The sequence below is a fragment of the Dasypus novemcinctus genome, chromosome 21 (genome assembly GCF_030445035.2).
Source record: "Dasypus novemcinctus isolate mDasNov1 chromosome 21, mDasNov1.1.hap2, whole genome shotgun sequence".
In the NCBI taxonomy this organism is placed as follows: domain Eukaryota; kingdom Metazoa; phylum Chordata; class Mammalia; order Cingulata; family Dasypodidae; genus Dasypus; species Dasypus novemcinctus.
Genome location: NC_080693.1, coordinates 28,876,925 through 28,899,388, shown reverse-complemented (window position 1 = coordinate 28,899,388; position 22,464 = coordinate 28,876,925). Strand labels below are relative to the sequence as shown.

At 39.5% G+C, this 22,464-nt stretch overlaps 1 protein-coding gene across 1 annotated transcript in view; it reads right to left on the bottom strand.

Annotated features, from left to right (window-relative positions):
* ITGAE (integrin subunit alpha E) overlaps positions 1 to 22,464 on the bottom strand; it is an 83,159-nt gene that overhangs the window by 52,494 nt on the left and 8,201 nt on the right. Inside the window, 1 exon segment of the mRNA XM_058283749.2 lies at positions 9,923 to 10,043. Coding sequence (XP_058139732.1) covers positions 9,923 to 10,043 — 121 coding nt within the window.

The following is a 22,464-nucleotide window of genomic DNA, read 5'->3' as shown; positions in this document are numbered from 1 at the left end:
GCCAGTGCCCATCCTCCACTGGAGGCACAAACCACCTCGGGCACTCTTCCACAGCTGGAATTGAAAGCTCCACTTCCAAAAAAAGGGGGAGGAAGAGACAGTTGGGCACCAATTTCAGCTACTGATGAGTAAATTTGGCGGGCTAAAGTATAATCCTAAGAACACCTCAAGTCTGAAAGTGTCCAAGCCAGAAAAAGGCTGGTAGCTGCCATTTTAACTCCATGCCTCACACAGGGGAAGCCAGGCTGACAGAAAATCACAGTGAGAGTAGGAACCAGTTTCTTTCTTTCACCCAGATTGGCCTGCAGCGCTAACCTAGGCTTCAGCTACCCCTCTGGCAGGGAGGAAACTGGGGAACCCTGCACCAGCCTATCCAGGTAACTGCAGGCATATTTGGATGGCATAGACTGAATAGCTGAAAGTCTACCAGGGCAACTGCAGTCATCTTGGACCCTCACAATCAGCACAGATTGCTGCCCAACCTGCAACTCCATCATCACCCCAGGCAGGGGAGAAAAGGGCTTGAAGTTTCATCAGTCTCTGGGCAACTACAGTCTAGGCCTGCACAGCTTGGAATATTCCACACAGCTGTGACTCTGTCCATACCCCTGGCAAAGGAAAAAGTTGGGAGAAGCTTCAGTGGTGAGGGCAGCTTGAGCCTACACAGCTTATAGCACCAGCTACATCCTTGGTTCCTACTGCACAACCAGCAAGGGAGAAAGAGTAGGAAGCCCTAAACTAAAGAGAAAAACTGCACCCAGAATAAATATTCTAGTAAGCCAGATGCCAAGACACCAACAAAAAATTACAATCCACACCAAGAAACAAGAAGATATAGCCCAGTTAAAGGAACAAGATAAGCCTCCAGATGACATAAAGGAGTTGAAACAACTAAGCATAGATGTCCAATCAAATTTCCTTAATAAATTCAGTGAGATGGCTAAAGAAATTAAGGATATTAAGAAGACATTGAATGAGCACAAAGAAGAATTTGAAAGCATACATAGAAAAATAGATCTTTTTTTTAATAAAGATTTATTTATTTATTTCTCTCCCCTTCCCCTCATCCCCCTGCCCCATTGTCTATTCTCTATGTCTATTTGCTGCGTCGTCTTCTTTGTCCGCTTCTGTTGTTGTCAGCGGCACAGGAATCTGTGTTTCTTTTTGTTGCTTCATCTTGTTGTGTCAGCTCTCCATGTGGGTGGTGCCACTCCTAGGTAGGCTGCACCCTCTTTCACGCTGGGCGGCTCTCCTTATAGGGCGCACTCCTTGTGCGTGGGGCTCCCCCACGTGGGGGACACCCCTGCATGGCACGGCACTCCTTGCGCACATCAGCACTGCGCATGGGCCAGCTGCACATGGGTCAAGGAGGCACGGGATTTGAACCATGGACCTCCCATGTGGTAGATGGACGCCCTAACCACTGGGCCAAGTCCACTTCCCAATAGCAGATCTTATGGGAATGAAAGTTGCAATAAATGAAATTTTAAAAAACATTGGAATCATTTAGTAACAGATTTGAGGAGGTAGAAGAAAGGTTTTGTGAGCTTGAAGAAATGGCCTCTGAAAGTGAACATACAAAAGAACAGATGAGGAAAAGAATGGAAATGAACAAGGTCTCTGGGAACTAAATGACAGCAAAAGACATGCAAACATACAAGTCATGGGTGTCCCAGAAGGAGAAGAGAAGGGAAAGGGACAGAAGGAATATTTGAAGAAATAATGGTAGAAAACCCTATTGAAGGCCATAGATACCCATGCCCAAGAAGCACAATGTATTCCCATCCAAGAAAATCTGAATAGACAAACTCTGAGACACATACTAATAGAATGTCAAATGCCAAAGAGAAAGAGAGAATTCTGAGAACAGCAAGAGAAAAGCAATGCATAACATATAAGGGATACCCAGTAAGATTAAGTGCTGATTTCTCACCAGAAACCATCAATGCAAGAAGACAGCAGTATGATATCTTTTAGATACTGCCAGAGAAAAACTGTCAGCTAAGAATCTTATATCTGACAAGATAATCTTTCAAAAATGAGGGCAAGTTTAGAATATTCACAGATAAATAGAAACAGGGAATTTCTAACCAAGAAACCAGATTTTCAGGAAATTCTAAGGGTGTGCTAGAGCACAGGAGAAAAGACAGGAGAGAGATACCTAGAAGAGAGTCTAGAAATGAAGATTCTATCAATAAAAGTAACTAAAAGTGTCAAAAGAGTGGTGAAAATAAAATATGACAGATAAAACTCAAATAGGAATAAACTTAACCAATGATGTAAAGCACTTGTATTCAGAAAACTGCAACTCAATGTTAAAAGAAATTTAAAAAGTCCTAAATAACTGGAAGAACATTCTATCCTCACGAATTAGAAGACTAAATATCATTAAGATGTCAATTCTACTCAAATTGATATACAAATTCAATGCAATCCTGATAAAAATTCCACCAGCATTTTTTTTTTAATTGAAAACATGATTATCAAATTCACTTGGAAGGGTAAGGTGTCCTGAATAGCCAGAAACATGTTAAAAAGGAAAAGCGAACGCTTCTCTCTAGACTTTTAAATTGTATTACCTAGCTATAGTGATAAAAAAAACATCATGGTACTGGCATAAAGACAGACACATAGACCAATGGAACCAAACTGATGGCTCAGAAACAGACCCTCACATGTATGGTCAAGTGATTTTTTGACTAGCCTGTCAAACTCACACAGCTTGGACAGAAGAACCCATTCAACAAATGGTGCTGAAAGAACTGGCTATCCATAGCCAAAAGAAGGAAAGAGGACCCCTATCTCACACCTTATCCAAAAATTAACTCAAAATGGATCAAAAATCTAAAATAAAAGCAAGAACCATAAACCTTCTAGAAGAAATTGTAGGAAAATATCTTCAAAACCTGGTGGTAGATGTTGAATTCTTAAAGGGGGTAAGAGGAGGACTGAGATGGACTACTGATGTTTAATGTATGTAGAAGTTTTAATTAGTTTTATTGTAAAAGTGTAGAAATGTATAGAGTAGATAGTAACACATAGTAACAGCTAGTTTATAAGTGGGAATGTGGCTGACAATGATAGTCTAAGTATGTAAATGCTAATTGACAGAATGCTAGAGAATAATCTAGGAACTGAATAGCACAGTAAACCAAGAGGTTGATGAGAATTGTGGTTGATGGTACAGGTGCAAGAGTGTCCTTTGTTAGCTAGAGCAAATGTACATCACTATTGCAGGGTGGTGGGAATGTGCAGAAGCATGGGAAAGATACACCTGTGGTGACCTATGGACTGTGGTTAGCAGTAATAATATAATATTCTTGCATCTATGTGAAAAACGTGCTGTGTTGATAATGGGGCAGTATGGAAAATGTGTGCCAAATGTACACTAAGGACATGGTAACAATCAGATGATGTTATATTATTTATAATAAATGTGTCCACCACAGTGTGGTGTGTTGATAGAGGGGTGTTGTTTGGAAATTCTGCACATGTGCATAATTGTTTTACAAGTTTACAATTTCTGTCATAAAAAATACATTTAAAAAATAATAGGGTGGGTTGGGGGAAAATACACCAAATATAAGGATTAATTAGTAGTAGAATTTTGACAATATTCTTTCATAATTTGTAACAAATATCTCATGACAATGCAAGGTATTAATGGAGTGTTGATATATGGGACCCCTGTAAGATGTTATGTATGTGTGCTTTGTAAGTTCACAACTTTTACTATATACTTATTGTCTATGTGTGTTCACATAAAAATGATATAAAGATATTAATAGTAATAGGGTGGGTTGGGGAAAATACTTTGATTAGTAGTAATATTTTGCCAATGTTCTTTAGTCATTAGTTAAAAATGTTTCACAACAATGCAAGGTATTGGTGGTAGGATGAGGTAGAAGAGTCCTGTATGATGTTATGTATGTTTGTTTTGTAAGTTCACAACTATTACTATACACTTATTGTTTATGTATGCTTATTTGTGAGTGATATGCTTCAATAAATTTTTTTAAAATTCTCAGAGAAAAGTTAAAATTTTCTGAATGGGAAGATAAAAGGAGTAAGACAAGTACCACTGCCGAGCATGATTTTTCCAGGGTACAAGTGTGGTTCTTTGAGTCTCCTATGTGAGAAATATTTGTAATTTCTTATAGGATCACTCTCACTCAGAACCAGACTGGATAAAAATTAAATAGTTTTTTTTTTCAAATTCCAAATTAAATTGTTATACATTCTCCCTCATAGAATCATTGAGAAGGGAAGTATTGTCAGTTAAAGAATTTACAGGAAATGAAGACAAAGTGGTTGAAATACATATCTAACAGGTGCAGCCCATAAGAAGGAAGCAAGAGAAAGATAAAACTCAACCTTTCTGGATTGAGCTGCCAGGCTGAAATCACTAAAAAATACAGAATGGTAACTGGAAAGGATATCCAGGTGTTAACTTTTTTTCTACTCAATATATATTCAGTTTATCTGGTAATTAGAAGCCTGAAAGTCTTCACTATAACAGCATCTCATATAGCTTGGCCATGGTTTTCCTCTCCAGGATGGTTCATTACCTTTCCTCATCTTTCACTCTTCACTTATTTGACTGGCCACTCTCTAAGGATGTTTTTTTTTTTTTTTTTTTTAAAGATTTATTTATTTATTTTATTTCCCCCCCTCCCCCGGTTGTCTGTTCTTGGTGTCTATTTGCTGCGTCTTGTTTCTTTGTCCGCTTCTGTTGTCGTCAGCGGCGCGGGAAGTGTGGGCAGCGCCATTCCTGGGCAGGCTGCTCTTTCTTTTCACGCTGGGCGGCTCTCCTCACGGGTGCACTCCTTGCGCGTGGGGCTCCCCTACGCGGGGGACACCCTTGCGTGGCGCGGCACTCCTTGCGCGCATCAGCGCTGCGCATGGCCAGTTCCACACGGGTCAAGGAGGCCCGGGGTTTGAACCGCGGACCTCCCATATGGTAGACGGACGCCCTAACCACTGGGCCAAAGTCCGTTTCCCTCTCTAAGGATGTTTATAAGATTTTTTTCCTTAAACATCTTACATGAAGTACTTTTTAAATTTAAAGTGGAATGATGTGTTCTGGTCACAATCTTATTAAATAGACTGATCATATATTATTAAAAAAAAGAAGAAAGAGCTAAAATCAATGACCTAACTAAACACTGTAGGAACTAGAAAAAGAACAGCAAACTAAACCCAAAGCAAGTAGAAGGAATGAAATAACAAAGATCAGAACATAAATAAATGAAACTGAGAACAAACAAAAAACCAGAATTAACAAAACCAAAAATTGGCTCTATGAGAAGATTAACAAAATTGACAAATCCTTAGCTAGTCTGACCAAAAAAAAAAAAAAAAAAAAGAGAGAGAGAGAAGATGCAAACAAAAGAAATAAAAAATGAAAATGTAGACATTACTACTGACCCCACAGAGATAAAAGAGATCATAAGACGATACTATGAACAACTGTTTGCCAAAGAACTAGACAATGTAGACAAAATGGAAAAATTCCCAGGCATTTACAAACAACCTACACTGACCCTGGAAGAAACAGAAGACCTCAGCAAACCAGCCACAAGTAAAGAGTTTGAAACATCATCAAACAACTAGTTCTACCAAGCCTTCAAAGATTTAATACCAATCTTAGTCAAGCGCTTCCAAAAAATTGAACAAGAAGGAATGCTACCAAACTCGTCCCATGAATCCAATATCACCTTAATACCAAAGCCAAATAAAGATATTATGAAAAAAAGAAAATTAGAGACTCCTTTCCCTAATTAATACAAATGCAAAAATTCTCAACAAAATACTTGCTAATTGAATCCAACAACACATTAAAAAAATTATGGGAAGCAGATGTGCTCAAGCAATTGGGTTCCATATAAGAGGTCCAGGGTTTGATTCCCAGGGCCTCCTGGTGAAGGCAACCTGGCCCATGTGGCAAGCTGGCCCACATGGAGTGCTGGACTGCATGGAGTGCTGGCCTGCTCAGAGTGCTGACCCATGCAGGAATGCTGCCCCATAGAGGAGTGCTGGCCCACATGGAGAGCTGGTGCACCAAGACGATGCAACAAAAAGAGACACAGAGGAGAGACAATAAGAGAGGCAGCAGGGAAAACGGACTTTGGCCCAGTGGTTAGGGCGTCCGTCTACCATATGGGAGGTCCGCGGTTCAAACCCCGGTCCTCCTTGAGCCGTGTGGAGCTGGCCATGCGCAGTGCTGATGCGCGCAAGGAGTGCCGTGCCACGCAAGGGTGTCCCCCGCGTGGGGGAGCCCCACGCACAAGGAGTGCGCCCGTGAGGAAAGCCGCCCAGCGTGAAAAGAAAGAGCAGCCTGCCCAGGAATGGCGCCGCCCACACTTCCCGTGCCGCTGACGACAACAGAAGCGACAAAGAAACAAGACGCAGCAAATAGACACCAAGAACAGACAACCAGGGGAGGGGGGGGAATTAAATAAATAAATAAATCTTTAAAAAAAAAAAAAAAAAAAAGAGAGGCAGAACCAGGGAGCTGAGGTGGCACAAGAGAATGATCACCTCTCTCCTACCCAGGAGAATACTAGCAGACACAGAAGAATACACAGCTAATGGACACAGAAAGCAGACAATGGAGGGAGAGGGAGAAATAAATAAAGTAAATCTTTTTAAAAAATTATTCATCATGATCAAGTGAGTTTTATACCAGACATGCAAGGGTGGTTCAACATGAGAAAATCAATCAGCATAACATACCACATTAACAAATCAAAGAAGAAAAACACATAATCCTATCACTGATGCAGAAAAGACATTTGGCAAAATACAGCATCTTTTCCTGATAAAAATATTACAAAAGATAGGAATTGAAGGAAGCTTTCTCAATACGATGAAGTGTATCTATGAAAAACCCACAGCTAACATTGTATTCAAAGGTGAAAGACTGAAAGCTTTCCCATTGAGATCAGGAACAAGACAAGGATGCCCACTGTCACCACTGTTGTTCAATATAGTGCTAGAGGTTCTAGCTAGAGCAATCAGGCAAGAAAAAGAAATAGAAGGCATCCAAATTGGAAAGGAAGAAGTAAAACTTTCACTATTTGCAAATGATATGATCCTATACCTAGAAAGTTCCCAAAAGTCTACAACAAAGCTGCAAGCACTAATAAACAATTTCAGAAGAGTGTCAGGATACAAAATCAATATGCAAAAATCATGGTGTTTCTATACACTAGTAATGCACAATCTGAGGAGGAAGTCAGGGGAGAAATTCCATTTAAAATAGCAACTGAAAGAATCAAATATTTAGGAATAAACTTAACCCAGGATGTAAAGCACTTGTCAGATAACTACAATGCATTGTTAAAAGAAAGCAAAAAAGACCTAAATAATTGGAAGAACATTCCATGCTCATGAATTAGAAAACTAAATATCATTAAGATGTCAATTCTACACATATTAATATACAGACTCAATGCAATCCCAATAAAAATTCAATTTTTAAACAAATGGAAAACACAGGGAAGTGGATTTGGCTCAATTGATAGAGCACCTGCCTACCACATGGGAGGGCAAAGCCAGGGCCTCCTAACCCTTGTGGTGAGCTGGCCCATGTGCAGTGCTGATGCGCGCAAGGAGTGCCCTGCCACGCAAGGTGCCCCCCGCATAGGGGTGCCCCCCACAAGGAGTGCGCCCCATAAGGAGAGCGGCCCAGCACAAAAGAAAGTTCAGCCTGCCAGGAATGGCGCCACACACACGGAGAGCTGACACACAAGATGACGCAACAAAAAGAGACACAGATTCCCGTGCCGCTGACAAGAGAAGCGGACCAAAAAAAAAAAAGAAAAAGAAAAGAAAACATGGATAAATGGAACCTCCTCAAACTTAAACACTTTTGTGATTCAAAGGACTTCATCAAAAAGTTGAAAATGCAGCTGACCTAATGGAAGAAAATATTTGGAAACCATATATCCGATAAGAGTTTGATTTTCATTCTATATAAAGAGACCAGAAAATAAATAAATAAATAGAGGCCGTACAACTCAACAATAAAAGAGCAAGCAATTCAATTTTAAAATGGGCAAAAGATTTAAAAAGACATTTTTCCAAAGAGGAAATACAAATGGCCAAAAAGCACATGAAAATATGTTCCATATCACTAGCTATTAGGAAATGCAAAATAAAACGAGATATCATCTTAAACCGCATAGAATGGTCATTATTTTTAAAAAAGCAAACAATAAATGCTGGAGAAGATGTGGCAAATAGGAACACTCCTTCGCTATTGGTGGGATTGTAAAATGGCACAGCCTCTGTGGAAGACAGTTTGGCAGTTCCTCAGGAAGCTAAAAATATAACTACCACATGATTCTGCAATTCATCTAGTAGGAATATACCCAGAACTGAAAACTGTGACATGAACAGACATCTGCACACTGATGTTCACAGTAGCATTATTTACAATTGCCAAAAGATGGAAACAACCCAAGTGTCCATTAACCAATGAATGGATAACAAAATGTGGTATATACATATGATGCAATACTAGGCTGCAGTAGGAAATGAAGTAGGGACACATATGATAACATGGATGAATCCTGAAGACATTATGCTAAGTGAAGTAAGTCAGACACAAAAGAACAATATTACATGGTCTCATTAATATGAACTAAATACAAAAAATAAACACCTGGAGTTAAAACCTAGAGTATAGGCTATTAGGAGATCAGAAGAGGACTGAGAAGGACTGCCGATGCTTAATGTATGTAGAAACTTTAATTAACTTGACCATAAAAGTGTAGAAATGGATAGAGTTGATGGTAGCACATTATAGTGAGTAGCAGCTGGTTTATAAATGGGATTATGGCTGAAAAGCTTAGTCTAGGGATGTAAATGTCAATTGAAAGAAAGCTAAGGACTGAATAACACAGTACACCCAGAGATGGATGAGAATTGTTGATGGTACAGATGCAAGAGTGTCCTTCTGTGAGCTAAAGTTGAATGCCACTACTGTAGGGTGGTGGGAATGTGAAGAAGCATGGGAAAAATACAACTGGTGTGACCTATGGACTATAGTTAACAGCAATACCATAATATTCTTGCATCAATGCAAAAGATGTACAGTGTTGATAATGGGGTATATGGAAAAAGTGCGCACATGTACGCTATGGACCATGGTTGGTGGTAATAGTCTGATGATATTGTCTCATAATCTGTAACAAATGTTCCACCACGGTGTGGTGTGTGGTGAAGGGGTGTTGTATAGGAGTTGTACACATATGCATGATTGTTTTGTACGTTCCAACTTCTGCAACAAAAATATATTTTAAAAAGTATACACATATAAGCTAATGCATCCTGAGCCCTAATTTGTCCAGAGACCATGCAAACCTTTTACGTGCATTATCTCAAACAGTCTTTGCGCAACCCTTTGAGGAAGGTCAAATCAGCCCCTCCATTTTAGAGGCGAGAAGCTGAGACTCGGGCGCGGAGCCCCTTGCCAAGGTTGCAGAGCAAATACAGGGTGAAGCTGGCATGGTCCCCAACAGTGAGGAGGCAGAGCCTGCCTCTTAACCACTACTCTCTCACGCCTCATGTTTTTATTTTTTCTCTATTGTTTTTTTGTCACTTTCCAAATTTCATATGTTGAGCATGTGTTACTTTTGTAAGGGACAAAAGAGCCGTAAGGAGCTTTATTTTTAAAGTCCTCCATTCCTGGAACCCAGCAGGCCCTCCCAGGCTATGGGGTCAGAGAGCCTGGGGGAGGAGAGAGGGGTGCAGGCTCCACGCAGACTGGCTTGGGGCTCACAGCCTCCCTCCTGCCTTCTCCCTTTCTCCTGTTCATCTTTCTGAAAATCAGAGGGAGGTTCTCCCCAGACAGCAGGAGTGGGTGTGCCAGAGGCCCCTCGATCCTCTCCCCTCCTGCCTGTCAGGCCCCACTTACCAGGTCTGGTTGGTGCTGGGGTCTTGGTGCAGAAGGGAGCTGAGCACAAAGGGTGCGCCTCCCGCGGGCGTGACCCAGGTCCGGGTCACATCCACGTTGAAGCCCGCCAGCGGAGCCAGGCCTGTGGGGAAAGGGGGCACAGTTAGCGAAAGAGGCTGCGGCTGGGCCTTTTTCTCCCACAACTGCATCAAGTCCTCACCGGAAGCCTGCTGTGTCAATAGACCTGTTTTACATACTAGCAGCGGCGTGAGACTGCAAGACTGAGGGATTTTTCAAGGGACTGCAGGTCTGTCTGTCCCAGAGCCCCCGACTCTCCTACGCAACCACGTTGCCAGCAGGAGGGCAACGACACCTTTCCTGGTTCTCCCCCCAAGTGTTTCCCACTTCTCACATCTCCCACTGTGTACCCTCTGTGCTCATCACTGCACCTTGTACTAAAGTTAAAATAGACTATGAATCCTGGGGAAGGGCCTACATCAATTCTAAGTTCACTGCCCCTGCCTGTCAAGTGACCCAAGAGAAAAACGTTGTCCTCAAAATACCTGTACAAAAACATGGTATAGCAGCTTTATTCATAACAGCCCCTGAAGAGGAAACAGCTCAAATGTCCATCAACAGAACTAACTGTGGTGTATTCACACAATGGAATACTACCCAGTTATAAAATACATACAACAACATGGGTGAATCTCAAAAGTTACGTTGAGTGAAAGAAGTCTTTCATAAAAGATGTCTGCTGTATAGTTCCATTAATATGATCGTCTAGAATAAGCAAAACTAACCTACGGTGAAAAACATTGCCTTGGGGGAATGAGGTCAGGTTGGGTTGGGGACCAACTGGGAAGGGGCAAGAAGGAACTTGGAGTACAAAGACATGTGCATTTGTCAAATACACATTGTGGGAAGATGATGTGGCTCAACTGATAGAGCTTCCGCCTACCATATAGGAGGTCCAGAGTTAGATACCCAGGGCCTCCTGGCCCGTGTGGTGAGCTGGCCCATGTGCATTGTTTCCACGCACAAGGAGTGCTGTCTCACGCAGGGGTGCCCCTTGCAGGGGTGCCTCACGCACAAGGAGTGCCCCCTGCGCAAGGAGAGCCGCCCCGCAAGAAAGCGCAGCCCACCCAGGAGTGGTGCCATACACGGAGAGCTGACGTAGAAAGATGACTCAACAAAAGAGACACGGATTCCCTGTGCCGCCTGACAAGAATGCAAGCGGACACAGAAGAACACACAGGGAATGGACATAGAGAGCAGACAACGGCGGGGGGGAGGCGGTAATAAATAGATCTTTTAAAAAAAATACGTTGCAAGGTCTAAAGTGGCCATGGTAGCTGCTGAGGGTAGGGAAAGGGAAGAAGAGATATAATGTGGGGGCATTTTCAGGACTTGGAGTTGTCCTGGGTGGTACTGCAGGGACAGATGCTGGACAATGTAGGTCAGTTGTCAATGGCACGGGAATCTGTGTCTCTTTTTGTTGAGTCATGTTGTCATCTTGTGTCAGCTCTCCGTGTGTGCGGCGCCATTCCTGGGCAGGCAGCACTTTCTTTCGCGCTGGGCGGCTCTCCTTACGGGGCACACTCCTTGCACGTGGGGCTCCCCTACGCAGGGGACACCCCTGCGTGGCACGGCACTCCTTGTGCGCATCAGCACTGCACATGGGCCAGCTCCACACGGGTCAAGGAGGCCCGGGGTTTGAACCGCGGACCTCCCATGTGGTAGACGGACACCCTAACCACTGGCCCAAGTCCGCTTCCCTACCACTTCACTTCTTACAGCTGTATAATATTCCATCATGTGAATACACTACAGTTTGTTTATCCAGTCATCAGTTGATGGACACCTGGGTTGTTTCCATCTTTTGACAATCATGAATAACACTGCTATGAACATCAGTGTTACATACGCATTTTTAACATAGTCAAATGTAATCATTTTTCCTTTTATGATTCCTGAATTTTATGTCATGCTTCCCCACACAGAAATTATTTGAAAAATCTCACTTGCTTTTCCTTTGATTTTTGTTATTGTTATTGTTTCGAGATTCTTACACTTGAATCTCTGATCCATCTGGAACTTTTTTTTGGTACAGTTAGGGATCCAGCTTTAATCATTTACTCCTCCAAATTAAACTCTCTCAACATTATTTCTTGACTACTTTGTCTTAACCCCATGGATTTGAAATTCCACCTTTAGTGAACTAGGAATTCTCATACATATTTGGGTTTCTGTAGGGGCTCAATTCTGCCCCACTGGCCTCATTGTCTCTCTCTCTCTTTTTTTTAAGATTTCTTTCTTTATTTAAACACCTCCCCCGCCCTTCTCCTCCTCCCGCCCTGCTGTTTTTGCTGTCTGTGTTGTCTTCTCTTCTCATTCTCTCTCCTCTAGGATTCACCGGGATTTGATCCTGGAGACCTCTGATGGGGAGAGGTTCCCTGTCAATTGCACCACCTCAGTTTCTGGTTTCTGCTGCACTTCACCTTGACTCTCCCCTTGTCTCTCTTTTGATGCATTATCATCCTGCTGCGTGACTAACTCGCACAGGTACTGGCTCACCACACGGGCATTCGCGCGGGCCCTGGCTTGCCGCATGGGCACACTTTCTCTTCTTTTTCACCAGCAGGCCCCAGGAATCCAACCTGGGTCCTCCCATATGATAGGTGGAAGCTCTATCACTTGAGCCACATCCACTTCCCCTCATTGTCTCTTGCTTGGACAAGTTCATTAGTCTCCTGGCCTTTCTCTCTCTCGACTCATCCCTCTGCATACATCCTTTCCACACCAGCTGTCAGAAAGATTTGTTGTTGTGGTCGTGATGGTGGTTTTTTTTTATTTTTTTTACTTTTTAAAAGATACTTCAATTATGTAAATGTTACAGAGACTATATCGGGGAGAAAGATTTCTTAAAAACATAGGCCCACCATTCTGTTCTGCTGCTTAAAACTCTAATGTATTACATTATGTAGGAAAAAGCAAGAAGTTCAGTCTACAGACTTACCTCAGAGAACAACTGTTCATTTAATGCCTTTTTTGCCATAAAAGTGCTTGAAAAGTTATACCACTTTTTGGACCCCAACTTCTTTTTCTTATGGCATCATGACTTTTTCATGCCTAAACACACTAAATACACAAGCTATAAGGAATGATATTCTGACAGTACAGTTTCAGGCAAAGACAACTCTCACTAATTTACTGACAATTACTTACAATAATAGGTTCTAGTCTGACAATCATAAGGAACATATGCCATGCCTGGATAAACTCAAAATGCTGTTTTGCATGTGCACCAATTGAGAGGGTTAAGAGTAACTTTTATGATTCTGCACCTTTTATGAGCTATTTCCATGTGTTTTGAGGTGCTTTGGGGTTTAGAATTTATTGTACTTTTAAAGGTAGTTCGAGTGCAAGATAACCTTAAATGCCCCCAAATGTTGAAAAAGCAGTGAAGAAAAATGGTGCAGAAAGAAAAATGTACCTTCTCAATAATGATTCGCTTGTATCCATCCTCCTTTAATGAGGAATGAGAACAATAAACCTTTATTATAGTAAATTTTATACAGACTATATTTTTATTTTCAAATTACTATTTTTATTTATGGGCATGTATCTTATTGGTCAGTATATAAACTTTCTTTTTTTAAGATTTTTTTTCTCTCCCCCCCCCACCCCCTGTTGTCCACTATCTGCGTGCATTCGTTGTGTGTTCTTCTGAGTCTTCTTGCATTCTTGTCAGCAGCACCGGGAATCCATGTCTCTTTTTGTTGCATCATCTTGCTGCATCAGCTCTCTGTATGTGCGGTGCCACTCCTGGACAGGCTGTGTTCTTTTCGTGTGGGGTGGTTCTCCTTGCAGGAGTGCACTCCTTGCACATGGGGCTCCCCTACGCAGGGGACACCCTGCGTGGCACAGCACTCCTTGTGCACATTAGGCCACATGGGCCAGCTCACCACATGGGTCAGGAGGCCCTGGGTTTGAACCCTGGACCTCTCATGTGGTAGGCAGACGCTCTATCAGTTGAGCCAAATCTGCTTCCCAGTATCTAAACTTTTATATCAGTAAAAGGTTTATTGGTGTAGATGGAATGCATCACAGCTTTTCTATTGAAATTTATGGAAATTTTTTTCTCAATTTACAACCTTTCACTCAGCAGCAAAGATTTTAGCAACAAATTAAAATCTAAGTGAGAGATAGATATAGAAACTATGCTGTCTTGTATAAGGAAGAGAAGGAGATATATTCACATAAATGTGTGTATAAGTATTTGTTTATATGTATATAAATATAAACAACTGGAAATATAGGTTAAAAGTTAAATAAATTGAGTGCAGGGGACAGGGATAGAGGTAAGCGCACTTCTCTGAATATTTTTTGTTAGACAATTAATAATAAGATCAAAAGCTGTTTTGTGACAGAAACAAAGGCAGGCAGAAGACATTAGAATGATATATTTAAAGTGCTGAAAGAAAATAAGTGGCCAACCTAAAACTCAATATGCAATGAAAATATCTTTCAAAAATGAAATAAGGATTTTTTTCAGACAAAACCGGAGAATCTATTGCCAGTCCCCTGCAATGAAAAAAATATAAAGTGAATGCTTCAGGCAGAAGAAAACTGATTCAAGACAGAACGTATAATTGCAGGAAAGAATGAAGAACTAAGAGTATATGTGTGGGTAAAATATAAATGAATCCTGACTGCACAAACAATAACAATAATGTCTTTGGGACTTAACATACACGTAGAGGATCACATAAAATCCCAAGGTTTAAGCATTTACCAGAGAGGTGAAAAATTTAAGTTTATTTTCAGTAAAGGATGCAGGGTAACTGCTAAAAGAATGAAAAATAAATACACAAACAATAAGATAATATAGGGAAATAAAGTAAGAAAGGAGAGAAAAAGCAACATAAAATATGGGGGTCAAGGAGAAAAAATAGGAAAGGGTAGCCATAAACCCAACTGTGCCAGTAATCACATTAAATGCAAGCAGTTTGATATGGATATGAATTCCAAAAATAGATACTGGATTCTGTTTGTAATCTGATCTATACCTGGGCACCACTGAGTTGTGATTAGGGTATCCCCACCAAGGGGTGGGGACTCACAGATAAAAGCCATGGCAAAGAACAGAGTTGAGCGTTTCTGATGCTGGAGTTTGATGCTGAAGCCTTAAGCTGGAGCCCCACAGGAAGTAAGCTCACAGAGGAAAGAGAAGCTAGCCCCAGGAAGAAAAGAACCTTGATCCCAGAGAAAAGCAAGCCCCAGAAATGTAGGAACCCAGGAAGCCTGAACCCTCCCAGACGTCGGCAGCCATCTTGCTCCAAATAGACTTTGGTGAGGGAAGTAACTTATGCTTTATGACCTGGTATCTGTAAGCTCCTACCCCAAATAAATATCCTTTATAAAAACCAACCAATTTCTGGTATTTTGCATCAGCACCCCTTTGGCTGACTAATACACAAGTAGACTACATATTCTAAATAAAAGATAGAAATTGCCAGAATGGATTTTTTAAAAATTTATTTCAACTTCAAAAAATAAAATAACAAAGGACAGTTTAACAAATTATTGAAGCATTACTTTTTTTAAAATGCTATCCAGGCACATTTATTTTATTTAATCCTAAAAACAAACTCAACTGTTTCTCTAGTATTCTAAAAGATGAATAAATGAGCACAGACTAGTTAAATGACATGATCAAGGTCTCCTTATTAACAAAGAAAATACAATTTAAAATGCTTGATCATATTCACATCCTATCAAACTAAATTTTATATACTTTTTTTCTCTGACCTTTAGCACTGACATAGTACCTTCTTTGCCTTTGCTAGAATAATATATGGCTGTTAACTATAGTCTATAAGTTTACATGAGTTGTATTTTTCCCATGTATTACCATATTCTTAACACCCTATAATAGAGGAATAATAAAAATAATATTTGTATTATTAACCACAATCCTCATCTACCACTGAAATCACTATATTATACATCCTTGAACTGTCTTTCAATTAACATTATCTTCCCTAGAAAACCCATTTCAGCCATAATCATATTTATAAATCAGCAGTGTTAGTTATACTCATCTTTAATGTGTTACAATCATCTCTATCCATTTCAAAAATATTTACAATCAACCTTTTTAACCATTCTACATACATTCAGCATTAGCTCCTGCTTCTCAGCCCGCATTCTGTCTCCTACTAACTTATACACTATAGTTTAACTCTCTAAGTTTACTCATCACATTTAGTTCATATCATGAGACTATACATTATTTGTCCTTTTGTGCCTGGCCTGTTTCACTCAAAACAACATCCTCAAGATTGATCCATGTTGTCCTATCCAGCCCAAGTTCATTTCTTCTTACATCTGAGTAGTGTTCCATCATAGGTATATACCATATTTGTAGTTTTGATCTGCATTTCCCAAATAGCTAGTGATGTAGGACATCTTTTCATGTACTTTTTGGCTATTGGTATTTCTTCTTTGGAAAAATGTCTATTCCCATATCAAACTTATGGGATACAGTGAAGGCAGTGCTGAGAGGGAAATTTATAGCCCTTAATGCTTATATTTAAAAAGAATGATTTGGATGGATTGTAGGTTTTGGGTGGATTGTATGCTTTATTAATATGTATAAATAAAACTGATTTTAAAAAAGATAAAAGAGCTAAAAATTGAAGCCCTAACTGTACATCTGGAGGAACTAGAAAAAGAACAGGAAACTAACCCCAAAGCAAGCAGAAGGAAAGAACTAACAAAGATTAGAGCAGAAATAAATGAAACGGAGAATAAAAAAACAAGAGAGGGAAACGGACTTTGGCCCAGTGGTTAGGGCGTCCGTCTACCATATGGGAGGTCCGCGGTTCAAACCCCGGGCCTCCTTGACCCGTGTGGAGCTGGCCATGCGCAGTGCTGATGCGCGCAAGGAGTGCCCTGCCACGCAAGGGTGTCCCCCGCGTGGGGGAGCCCCACGCGCAAGGAGTGCGCCCGTGAGGAGAGCCGCCCAGCGCGAAAAGAAAGAGCAGCCTGCCCAGGAATGGCGCCGCCCACACTTCCCATGTCGCTGACGACAACAGAAGCGGACAAAGAAACAAGACGTAGCAAATAGACACCAAGAACAGACAACCAGGGGAGGGGGGGAAATTAAATAAATAAATAAATCTTTAAAAAAAAAAAAAAAAAAAGAATTCCCCTATAAAAAAAAACCAAAAAAAACCGAGAGAGAATCAACGAAACGAGAAAGATTTTTTTAAAAAGATTTGACAAACCCTTAGCTAAACTAACAAAGAAAAAAGGAGAGAAGATCCAAATAAATAAAATCAGAAACGAGAAGGGGCATCACCACTGACCCCACAGAAATAAGAGATCATAAGAGGATACTATGAACACCTGTACACCAAAAAACTAGATAATGTTGACGAAATGGACAAATTCTTAGAAACACATGAACAACCTACTCTGACTCTAGAAGAAATAGAAGGCCTCAACAAATCAGTAATAAGCAAAGAAATTGAAACAGTCATCAAAACCTCCCCAAAATGAAAAGCCCAGGACCAGATGGCTTCACAGGTGAATTCTACCAATCATTTAAAGAAGATCTAATACCAATGCTGCTCAAACTGTTCCAAAAAACTGAGCAGGAAGGAACACTACCAAATTCATTCTATGGAGCCAACATCATCCTAATACCAAAGCATAATAAAAATATTATGAAAAAAAGGCAGTTACAGACCAATTTCTCTAATGAATATAGATACAAAAATCCTCAACAAAATACTTCTAATCTAATCCAAAAGAACATTAAAGGAATTATATACCATGATCAAGTGGGTTTTATACCAGGTGTGCAAGGGTGGTTCAACACTAGAAAAATCAATCAGTGTAATATACTATATTAATAGATTGAAGAAGAAAAATCACATGATCATCTCAATTGATGGAGAAAAGGCATCTGACAAAATACAACCCCCCTTCTTGATAAAAACACCCCAAAAGATAGGAAAATAAGGAAACTTTCTCAATATAATAAAGTACATATATGAAAAACCCACAGCTAACATTGTACTCAATGGAGAAAGATTGAAAGCTTTCCCACTGAGATCTGAGCAAGAGAAGGATGCCCATTCTCTCCACTGTTATTCAACATTGTGCTAGAAGTTCTAGCTAGAGCAATTATGCAAGAAAAAGAAACAAAGGCCATCTAAATAGGAAAGGAAGAAGTAACACTTTCACTATTGCTGATGATATGATCCTTAACCTAGAAGATCACCCAAAATCTACAACAAAGCTAGTAGAACTAATAGACAGCTTCAGCAGAATGGCAGGATACAAGATTAATAGCCAAAAATCAATAGCATTTCTATATACTACTAATGAGCAAACTGAGAAGGAAGTCAGGAAAAAACTTCCATTTATAATAGTGACTAAAAGAGTCAAATATTTAGGAATAAACAACCAATGACATAAAGGACCTGTATTCAGAAAACCACAAAACATTGCTAAAAGAAACCAAAGAAGACCTAAATAAATGGAAGGCTATTCCATGTTCATGGATTGGAAGACTAAATATCATTATGATGTCAATTCAACACAAACTGATTTACAAATTCAGTGCAATCCCAATAAAAAATTCCAACAGCCTTTTTTTGCAGAATTGGAAAAGCCAATTATCAAATTTATTTGGAAAGATAAAGTCACGAAATAGCCAAAAATATATTTTAAAAGATCAAATTGGAGGACTCTTACTTCCTAGGTTTAAAGCATATTACTTAGCTACAGGGGTAAAAACAGCATGGGATTGGCATAAAAATAAACAAATTGACCAAGGAAATTGAACTGAGAGTTCAGAAATAGACCTTCACATCTATGGTTAAGTGATCTTTAACAAGGCTGTCAAGCCCACTCAGCTGGGTCAGAACAGTCTATTCAACAAATAGCATTCAGAAAACTGGATATTCCTATCTAAAAGAAAGAAAGAGGACCTCTATCTCACACTTTATACAAAAATTAACTCAAAATGGATCAAGGACCTAAATGTAAAAGCTAGAACTATAAAATTCCTAGAAGAAAATGTGGGGAAACATTCTTCAAGATCTTGTGGTAGGTGGTGGTTTTTTAAACCTTACACCCAAAGCACGAGCAATGGGAAGAAAAAATAATAAATGGACTCTCCTCAAAATTAAACATTTTCGTGCTTCATATGACTTTGTAAAAAGGTGAAAAAGCAGCCTAGTCAATGGAAGAAAATCTTCAGAAACCACATATCCAATATGAGTTTGATTTCCATATTATATAAAGAGATCACACAACTCAAAGATAAAAAGACAAGTAACCCAATTTAAAAAATGGGCAAGATATTTGAATAGACATTTTTCCAAAGAGGAAATACAAATGGCTAGAATGGATATTTAAAAAGCAAAATCCAACAATATATATTGCAGACTTATAAGAAAAATACCTTAAATATAAGAAGTCAGAAGGGTGAAAAGCAAGAGGCCTTAAATTACAGAGATAAAAAGGCATGTTTCTTCATGATAAAGGAGACAATTCACCAAAAAGATATAACAATTTAAAATCCTTTTGTATCCAATAACATCATTTCAAAACATGTAAAGCAAAGACTGAATTAAAAGGAAAAATACCAAAATCCACCAGAGGGAGAATTTAACAAACCTCTCATATTAACTGATAAACCAGATTTTTTTAAAAATCAGTAAGTATACAGAAGAACCGAACAATACAATTAATAAGGTCTACCTAAATGACAAATAAACCACTGCACCCAACATTGGTAAAATAAACATCCTTTTCAAGTGTACATTTACCAAAATTGACCACATGCTCAGTATAAAGCCAAGTCTCAAAGAATTTCAATTGATTGAAATAATTGAAAATATGAATTAAACTAGTAACCAATAAAAGAAAGAAAACTAGGAAAATCTAAAATTCTTGGAAATTAAGCCATATACTTCTAAATAACCCTGGATCAAAGATGATGTCACAAAGGAAATTTTAAAATATTTTGAAAGGAATGAGAATTAAGAAAACAAATCATAACTTGTGGGATACAGCTAAGCAATGCTTAGGGAAATGTATAGCCTTATATGTGTGTTAAAAAATAAGAAAGGCTGAAAATAAATTATCTAAGCTTCCATCTCAAGAAATTAAAATAATAGCAAACCAAACTAAAAAAAGTAGAAAGAAGGAATAAAGCTATGAGCAGATTATCAATGAAAGAGAAAACTAACGTAAATGTAGAGAAGATAAACAAAGCTGAAGTTTGTTCGTTAAAATTATTAGTAAAATAGATAAAACCCTAACAAGACTTCTCAAGGAAAAAAAAGGGGGAAATACAAATTACAAATATCAGGAATGAAAAAGAGAACCAAAACAGACCCTAAGACAACTTAAAAGAAAAGAGGATATATACAACTTTATGCCAGTAAATGTGACAATTTTAGTGAAATGGACAAATTCCTTGAAATAATTTACCAAAAATGACAAAAGAAGAAAATAAAATCTGAATACTCCCATATCTACTTAAAAAAATTGATCCATTATTTAAAAACTTCCCATAAAGAACTCCAGGCCCAGAGAGCTTCATTGGTGAATTCTTCTAAAGATGCTGGTAGGCAACTAGAACTCTCAAATATTGCTGGTGGAAGTGTAAATTGGTACAATGCTGTAGCAGTTTGATATAGCTATGAATTCCAAAAATAGATATTGGATTATGTTTGTAAACTGTCTGAAGTTTCACATTTACTTAATTAAATTATGATTAGGGCTTTGATTGGGCCACATCAGCAGGGCATTGAGTCCCTACTCCTTGGTGGGTGGGAACTCATAGATAAAAGACATGGCAAAAGAAGAGAGTTGGCGTTTTGATGTTGGAGTTTTGTTGTTGGAGTTTTTGAGCTGGGGCCCAGGAAGTGAACACAAAGGAGAAGAACAAGGAGGAATAGAGAAAGCTTCTTAGACATGGCAAAAGCCCCAGAAAAAGAGACAGAGCTGTTTACCTGATAGTCTACAGCTGACCTTGTGGGGAAAACAGAGAAGCTGATCCCAGAGAGAAATGAACCCTGGGAAGAGAGGAACCCAGGAAGCCTGAACCCTGGCAGGTGTCAGCAGCCATCTTGCTCCAACACGTGGAAATAGACATTGGTGAGGGAAGTAAGTTATGCTTTATGGTCTGGTAATTAAGCTTCTACCCCAAATAAATACCCTTTATAAAAGGCTTCTGGTATTTTGCATCAGCACCCCTTTGGCTGACTAATACAAATGCCTTTAGAAAAATGTTTGGCAATTCAATTAAAGCTGAACATATACATGCCCCATGACCTAGCAATTCCACTCTTAGGCATATACCCAATAGAAATGTGTTTTTTATGTTTACCAAAAGACATGTACTAGAATGTTCACAGCAACACTGATTATTATTCACAATAACTTCATACTGGAACAACCCAAATGTCCATCAACAATAGAATGGATAAATAAATCATATTACATTTGTATAATGGAATACTATACAGCAATAAAAATAATCTACACAAACGTTGATGGGCCTCAAAACCATAATATTGAGTAAAAGAGCCCAGGAATAAGACAGAACATACTATATCATCCCATTCATACAAAGTTTAAAACAGGCAAAACTAATCTATGATAACAGAAGTTAGGATAGTGGTTATCCTTAGAGCCAAGGTAATGACTGGAAAGGGCCACGAGGGGGACTTCTGGGGTATTGATACTGTTACATTTCTTAATATGAGTGGCAGTTACATGGATTTGCTTTAATTTGAAAACTCCTGCTCTGAAATTGCCCATTTTTCTCTATGTCTATTCTTTAAAAAAATTTATATTAAAAAATAACAATAATTGCACTCACAGTGAATTTATAAAATCCCATGAGTTTATAATGATATTTAAAAGAGAGAGAAAGAGAAATAAAAACAAAAGAAATAAAAATACTTCACTGGTCAACAATGGAAGAAATGAGGGCACCATCTCCTTACTCTGAAAATTGATGATTAAAGGGAAAGAATTAAACATAGGTCCTTTCCTGCCATTCCTATATGAACTGTATTTGAGGGTCAAATAGTCCTAGTTGAGGACAGAAAGTTCTTCTTTACAGAAAAATTATTACTAATGAATGCAGCAGGAATAATAGAATCAGAAAAATACTATTTTGTAACCTCTAATAAAATACAATTATTAATTCAGGCCACAATCATCAATTGGATAAAACTATTAGATGAGGGAAACGGACTTGGCCCAGTGGTTGGGGTGTCCGTCTACCACATGGGAGGCCCGCGGTTCAGGCCCCGGGCCTCCTTGACCCGTGTGGAGCTGGCCCACGCGCAGTGCTGATGCGCGCGGGGAGTGCTGTGCTACACAGGGGTGTCCCCGCGTAGGGGAGCCCCACGCGCAAGGAGTGCACCCATGGGGAGAGCCGCCCAGCGCGAAGGAGGGAGCAGCCTGCCGAGGAGTGGCGCCGCCCGCGCTTCCCATGCCGCTGACGACAACAGAGGCAGACG